This window comes from Cyprinodon variegatus, unplaced genomic scaffold (assembly GCF_000732505.1).
Source record: "Cyprinodon variegatus isolate N-32 unplaced genomic scaffold, C_variegatus-1.0 Scaffold653, whole genome shotgun sequence".
NCBI classification, from domain to species: domain Eukaryota; kingdom Metazoa; phylum Chordata; class Actinopteri; order Cyprinodontiformes; family Cyprinodontidae; genus Cyprinodon; species Cyprinodon variegatus.
The window spans coordinates 432,412-440,321 of NW_015151106.1; the positions used below are offsets into that span (position 1 = coordinate 432,412).

At 43.2% G+C, this 7,910-nt stretch overlaps 1 protein-coding gene across 1 annotated transcript in view; it reads right to left on the minus strand.

Annotated features, from left to right (window-relative positions):
- tmem198 (transmembrane protein 198) overlaps window positions 1-7,910 on the minus strand; it is a 29,056-nt gene continuing 21,146 nt past the window's right edge. The window contains exons 2-5 of the mRNA XM_015393685.1: window positions 3,221-3,461; window positions 2,553-3,134; window positions 1,838-2,034; window positions 1-1,736 (exon numbers count right to left, since the gene is read on the minus strand). Coding sequence (XP_015249171.1) covers window positions 1,584-1,736; window positions 1,838-2,034; window positions 2,553-3,134; window positions 3,221-3,377 — 1,089 coding nt within the window. The 5' untranslated portion in view covers window positions 3,378-3,461 and the 3' untranslated portion in view covers window positions 1-1,583. The remainder of the gene's footprint in view (window positions 1,737-1,837; window positions 2,035-2,552; window positions 3,135-3,220; window positions 3,462-7,910) is intronic.

Sequence of the window (7,910 nt, forward strand, 5' to 3'; positions counted from 1 at the left end):
GCCAGTTAGTTCTACGTCAGCCTGAACACCTAAATTCGGCCAATCATATATCAACGGTCATCTGTCAATCAATTTTTTCAGAATAAAATTATTCTTCGTTTTATAAAAATCTAACTTTTTGAGTTGCTCATTGACTTTCCTGGTTGGCTATCTTGGCTAACAGTAGCAGCCTGCATTAAAAGCTAATCCGCATAAAGACACATAAATGGGAATCATTATTACCAATAAATGCAAACTAAAAAACTTTTCTGAAATAGAAAAAATCAAACATTTCTCACTGATCTTAACATGATTTTTCATTGTACCGTTTAGGCTGTAATCACAATCTATGGCTGAATTTATAAACACTGTCAGCCCCTTTAAAATCTCAAGCTGGTGTTTATAAATCCTTATGGAAAATGTTATTTTATTTCCTGCGTGTCTCCCTGGTTATAAAAGGGAAGGAACTGAAATGCTAACTGATGAAAACCAGTGTTTATAAATCATCTGGTCCTAAATAAAAGGTCAAAATTCAGCGTTTACTGGAAGAGATGTTTTAGTACCGTTATCATATTACTTATTAGTGTGTTTCTGGGGAGTAACTCTACCACTGGTTCTGGTCCAACAGTGGAAACAAACCTAAAAAACGTCAACTAGAACAATCAGTTATGGAGCCAAACAAAAATGTGGGTCATTGTTGTTATATTTCTATTCAGACCATTTCAGTTTCTAAATATTTCAAGTAGAAAAACAAGGATCCATATTTTCCACATGCGCTGGAGGTGCCAGTGTAAATAAAACTCTGTAGTTTCTCTCTGCAGTCATGAAGACAGCAAAGCTACTTAAACCCTGTTTGGCGTAGCCATGGCTACCGTCTCCGTTCAACAAAACATTGAAGGGGAACCTCCCATTGAGAACCTCCTGCTGGCTGAACCCTGCAGTCCCAGGAGGCGAGGCACCCATTTAAAGAGATTCCCCGGTTTTCTGAGAGCAGTTTGACACTTGTAGAAGATTACTGTCCAGCACCAAGGGTGACAAAGGGTTCCCCCGACATAAAAGTAAAGAAAAGATGTCTCTTCTGGTTTTAAAGAGGGTTGTTGTGTTCCAGATGGCACAGAAAGTGTTTCCAGTTGTGTTTAGCTGTCCTTTAACTGATGCAATAAAGAGGTTGAGAAGCTGGTTGCTCCTCCAGCGTCGGTAGAAAGACAGAACAATGAAGCAGAGTTGGGTTTAGGTTGGTCTTATGTTAGAACCTGAGCTGGTTTTGCATTGAAACTACCAGAAATCTCAGAGAATCGGTTCAGTCGGCTCCTTCAGGTCATTCTTCAGGGTTTTAGATGCAAAGTATGTTTGTTTTCAGTGTTTTTATGTATTTTTTTGTGCATTTTGTCTTAAAAAAGATGCGGTTAATTCATCATATGTACCATAGTGACCACAGCCAGCTGAGGTTAATGAACCAGTAAGGATTTAATGTGTGCAGGGGAATTCTTCTTGTTAGGTAAGTGGCTAAATCTAAGGTGGTTGCATTTCCAATCCTGTGGTTAGTTTAGTGATTGTAGAGTCAGCTGCCTCCCTGATCAAACCTCTGGGAGGTGGAGGATTGGTCAGGCTCGTAGAGGAGGACCTGCTGCCCCGGTGAGCGGCGTCGTGGAGCCGCAGTCGTAGCCCATCTCCACCACAGCGTGAGAGCCTCCCACCAGTCGGCCCGGGAAGGGCTGCGCCTGAACCTGCCGGTCCCGGAAACTCTGGATGTAACTCTGCACAAAAAAACAACAAAAACAACAGCTTTAGAAACGCAGAATTTTCACATTTTTAAGTTAAGTCGACCAAAAAAGGCAACGTCTCTAATGGTGGCTACCGGCGACAGGACGTCGGTGTCGTAGCGGCGGATGGGGTTGGGCTTGCGGCGGTAGGCGGGCTCTGCATTGAGCTGCTTGGCCTGGTTATGGTGGGAGGAGCCTTGTTGCTGCTTTTTCTTCTTCTTGTTGCGGTAGCGGTCGTCTCGCTGACGAATTCGCATCACCTGCATCCTCCTCTGCTGCCGGCTGATGATTACTGGGAAGGAAATCGGACGGTTACCGAGGAGACATACATTCATTCGGAAAACAACCTGTTTTATTGGTCTGATGTAAGATATTGTAGTTGTAGAAGTTAGTACATGAATTAAATCTTTCATCTAATGCAGTGTTTCCCGACCTTTTTTTACTTGGGTTGTGTATTTCTTCTTATCCCCCCATCAGTCAAAAGTATTGATGATTGTACAAAAGTGGAATGCACAATAACTGGTTAGTAGTATCGGTTTTAGTGTTGCGCTGATGCCATTTTTGGCCCCGATACCTGGCTGTGCAGTATCGGCTGATACCATCTATTTGAAATCGATGTGTCTATATATGAAGAACTGCATATTAACTGGCTGTAACATAATTGCCATCATGGCTTTGTCAGGCTGCTGCCTACTTGACAGTTTCATCGTGATTTAAAGCGGGAATTTACGACGGATTTACTTTGAATAATTCTCATTGCGAAGGAGGTTTTAATTGCAGGAAGCCACTGAACATTTCTGATGATCTCACCTTTGGTGTGGGAGTATCCCTCAGCAGTCACCTTCCACTGCACTATGACCCCCAGCAGGGTGAGGGAGGGCCACACTCCCAGCACCAACCACGTCATCCAGCACACCGGCTTCCCCGGCTCCACCTTAATCCGCTCATAAAAGTAAAACATGAGCGCAAAGAGCTCCACGAAGTAGTCCAACGCCACAGTGATGACGGCAGCACCAAACACGGCCGTGGACATGGTGGTGAAGAGGCGCTGCCACTGCAGCGTCAGCACGGCGAACAGCATGCCCAGCCCAAGCAGCACGCCCAGGGGCACCCAGACGGAGCGCGACGGGTTCTCAGAAAGCTCCACCATGCCCACCAGCGTGGCCACGCCCACCAGCAGGCCCAGCAGCAGGCCCACCATGAAGAGGCCCACGCTGCGAACCAGCATGGTGACCAGGCCGCAGAGCGTCCCGATGCCCAGCCCGATGCCAACAGAGGCCTCCACGCTCAGCTGGGTGTCCAGCACGCGCTCCTTGTAGCAGAGCATGAAGATGACCACGGAGCCGAACATCAGGCCCGTCAGGAACATCACCGCCTTGAAGCAGCGGTAGCCTGAAATGACACGCCAGGAATCGAGGTGAGAGGAAATCAAACCCGGGGTTCCGACCTTCATCGCCTCCATCCTCTTCGTCACTCACCAAAGAAACAGTAGATGATGCCAAAGAGGCAGCACATGGAGCAGACCACGGAGGGGACCACCGTGTAGCGCCCGTCAGCGCGCTCACAGGCGTCCAGCCGCTCGGGGCTCAGCCCCTGGTCCGGAGGCAGCAGCATCGTCTCCGGGGTGGTCGTCATGGCAATGGGCGGCAACCAGAACAGGAGGGTGGGAGGTGAGGAAGAAGGGAGGTTATGGAGCGGTGCTCAGGTGAGCGGCTTCACCTGCAGAGACACGAAGGAGAAGAAACGGTTTAATCAGGAGGAAACTGTAAAGATTCCTGTTACTGTAAACTTAACGGAAAGAAGGAAGCAAATAGATTTAATATCAGGTAGAATCGCACACAGTTTGAGGGGAGGAAGCTCTGGGAGAGCTGCAGGCGCTTAGAGCTCAGGTGGGATAACCTGTCTTCATGTGTGGAAGAAAACGGGAGAAAGAAACCAAAAAAAGTAATTTTATTAATAAGATTATTTACATCATATTGGGCTTTAATTCTGACATGAAGCTTTATTTGAACTATCAAGTCCATTGTTTGCTTTGATCTTCCATAGTCCTCCTCTCCTTTCCTACCTTCCTGCCATGTCCAGGTCTCCACCCTTCACCTCATCTCCTGCCGTCACCATCTCTCTCCCAAAGTTTCCAGGTTTCTGGGTCAGAGGTCATGCTTATATAACAGCTTCCCTCTGATATTCCTCCATCTGCTTCCTTCTGGATTCATGTTACAAATTGTTCTTTTTTTCCACCTGTTTGTTCAGCAAACATGAAAGTCTCTTTATTCCTCTTTCCCCCGTGGCGAGCTACCCCCCTCCCTGTGCATTTTTAAAGGAGGGGTGGGGTTTAGGTTCTGACCTGCAGAGAGAGACGGGAACCGGTCTGACGCGGTTTCAGCTCTATTTCACCCAAACATCACCTTTCAAAGCTTTTCTGCACATGGCCTGGTCTAAACTTCTCCTTCCATGGTGAACGGGATTCATTTTCACTGGAAAGTGGCTGATGCACACTCTCCTCATTTGAAACATGTAGATTTAGATCAAACCATCTCTAGCTTTGCTGCATCCCAGCAGCCTGCAGAGTGAATGCTGTTTAAGGAGGGAGAGCAGAATCTACCTCCTACAGGCTTTCAGATAGCAATGTGTACGGGCGTACATTAATACGCCCTTTACTAAAAAAATGACAACATGTATGATCTGTTTTTGGAATGATTTTCCCTGGAAACTTTGCTCACATGTTCAAAATTTCACAAGCAGATGGTGGAGATGGAAAAATGTAACTTTAGCTGCTGGACGCGCAGCATCAACCAATCAGAGAAGCTGATCTGGGAGCTGGCAGGGAGACAGACACAGCACTGCTGATGCAGAGCGCTATGATCACTCCTCTGAAACAGTTTATTGAACACAGGAGCAGCAGAAGCATCAGATGCATCTAAACACACATTAATGGACATCTGAGCTTCATGTAGACAAGCATCAGAAATGAAGCAGCAGAAGCTTTTTGCTGCTCAAAGCGCGTCTGCTGTGAACGTAGCATAAGAGACAGAGACAGACTTCCTACGCTGTTAATTATCTTAGTCTGGGCAGAACCTCTGAGCAACAGATTTATCCGCACTAAATAAATACCTGCTAACCTTAAAAAACTCAGAATATTCAACTCAACTCAACCTTTATTTATAAAGCACATTTAAAACCAAAGTGACCAAAGTGCTGTACAGGAATCACAGTTTAGGAACATAAGATAAGAGCTGAAGGCTAAAGTACATCAACACATAAAAATAAAATAAGATAAATGTTTCAATTAAAATACATTTTAGAATAAAATAAAATTTAAAATAAAATGTTGCCAAATGTCCACCTAGACAAGATTAAAAGCCAGGGAGAAGAAATGTGATTTTAAAGAGGATTTAAAAACCTTAAAGGAGCCTGCTGATCTAACATGCCAAGGCAAGTTATTCCTGAGCCTCGCTGCCATAAAGGCTCGATCACCTTTGGTTTTAAGTCTGGTTTTAGGCATCGCAATATAGAAAATAATTGCAGAGGTCTAATAAAGAAGTTAGATTCATTCTGCAGAAATGAAGAAACAACCTTTAACCACAAACTTCAGAAAAAAATAGAACAATGGGTGAGGAGAAAAAAATTAGAACTTCCAGTCTATCAACTCAATTTATCAGGGAGTGCGGCATAAACGTAGCATCAGACTTTCTAATTGTTTGAATTAACCTATGAAACATAATATTGTACCTAAAATGAAACTTCCACCTCTAATCAAGCACATAAACTTCGCATAATTGGAAAAAAGTAATGTTTGAACAAAGAAACTGCATTCCACGTCAAAATGCAGAAAATATATGGAGCTAAATCAGTGTCAATTTTCACAAGTGATTGAAACTTCACACACACAGTATGATTCACACAAGCATACAAGATTCACACATGCACAGCACATGATTTGCCAAAGTATTTCTGGTCCATAAACAAATATAAATATAAGTACCAGTGGTCTTTAAAATTCACTGCATACACAAATGCGTTTTTTTAAGCAAGGATGGTTTGCAACCAATCACAGAGCTCCCTTGTATAATCATAACCAATCACAAGAAAGTATTCCACGTGGGATGAATATTTTTTCAGAAATACCTTTTTGCGAATCTTGTCCTGTGCATGTGTGAATCAAATATGTGTATTTGTGAAAATCTAGACAGATTTAGCTCCATAAAAATAGTGTCTAAATTTCAACATTTTCTGGGGTAGGATACCTCCCACCCCCATACATAGACTATAGATGTGATACATCAATGTCAGACATCCTATGAAATATTCCTAGCTAACAGCCTGACCTGTTTTATTAACCTGAAACATGAAGAAGCAAAAAGATATGGCAAAACTAAAGGTATTAAATTCAATTTATGAGTAATATTAAATAATAATGCATTATGTAAAGTGTTTTCCCCTCCTTAAACATAGAGTAATGTTTGCTCCTCTGGGAGGCTTGCTGTCTGACAGAGAGGAAAAACTGTTTTCTGCAGGGAAGGTTGTTTAGAAAAACATCTGGGAGTCAAAACTGCGAGATTCCTCTGAAATACGAATGTTTTGCTGTTTGCTTTGCATCAAATGCAGCCGCCATGAGAAGGGATGCAGGGCTGCTGAATGAAAATAGCAGCACGGCGCTGAGACGACTGAGGACAGATGTAGAGAGAAACACGGACATCATGCTGCACGCCAACTGAACGCTTTGATCCGCTTTTTGTCATTTTAATAATCATCTTGTCTCAGATTAGCAGGTCGCAGCCCAGTGACCCGCAGCATGACTGATAGTGTGTGAGTTCGGAGGCATGGAGCTATTCCTCTCTGCAGATAAGGATGCACTCCTGTGTTTGCAGTCGGATCATCCTCTGAACTAAAAATAAAAAATAAAACGTCAGGAATTTCTTCTTCTGCTGCACAGACCGGCAGCTGCAACAATAACAATCTCCTCCTGCTTCCTGTCTGTTGTCATGACGACAGAGGGATGCTGAATGACAGGAGAGCGACTAATCCGAGTCTGGAGGCGGGCCAATCAGAGGCGGGGCCGTAGATCCCATAGCAACAGTGTGAGATCCAATCAGGGGCCCCGTCAGAGTGTGTTTTGCCTTTTCCTGCTCACGTTGTGAGGACCTTCATTTGTTTACATGCCTGCACTCTAAGAGCGACTTCAGCCTGAGGACAAAGAGCAGCCATGTGATCCCAACCGTCAGGCTGGAGGAGAAGCTCAGTATCTGAGCTCTTCTAACAGAAACCTGAAGTCAAAGCTTCTGTTTTCACTTTATTAACAAACCGCATCATTTCTATGCCTTATTTTCATCCCTAATTTAAGTTTTCTGTTCATTAGATTTAAATCTGCCTGCATTTATTTGGTTTTATTGTATTTCTGGTCATATTTGCTTTCTTATTTTCGTTTATTTTGATGTTTTTATTCGGTTGTTCCCTCATTTCTGACTGTATTTCCTCACCTCTACATTTTAAGTGACACTTCTGACCAGCTGTCTAATAATCATTACACATATTTACTGATATTAGCATTTTTAGATTTGATTTTTGATCATTTTTAACGTTTGTTTTCCTTTCTAACTCATTTTAATGTCTTGCTTCTTTGTTAATGTTCAAATTAAGATGTTATGATTCTAGGAAAGCAAGCAAAAAATAAAATAAAGACCACATATGGAAAAGAAAGAACCTGAAAGAAACAAAAACAAAGTAAGGTCTGATTTAGATGCTCTGTATGTGAGGAGGTATGTTTTAAACACATGCAGATCCACTGATTGGTTCTCATTAACGTGTGCAGCTTGGCCTCTCACTCTGACGGCTGTTTTGCATGAGCTGTGCTTCACCTGAACCCTGACCCAGTCAGAGGCAGGTCAGATCAGGTCATGATAGCAGAAACTCTCCTGTTTCTCATCTTCAGTCTATGATGATGATTAAAGATCCAAATGGTACGTTTTCAGAAGCTATAATCATATTCTGAGTTGGAAAAAAGAAACAACTGAAGCTTCTTCTAAGAGGGGAGATCTCTGACATTTAAAGGGACAGAAGATGATCTTTCCCTGATCTATCTCTATAGTTATGCTGCTATAGGCTTAGACTGCTGGAGGACATAGGGACCCCTTTTTCATCATTCTGCTTCATTCTATCTCTATTCTCCCA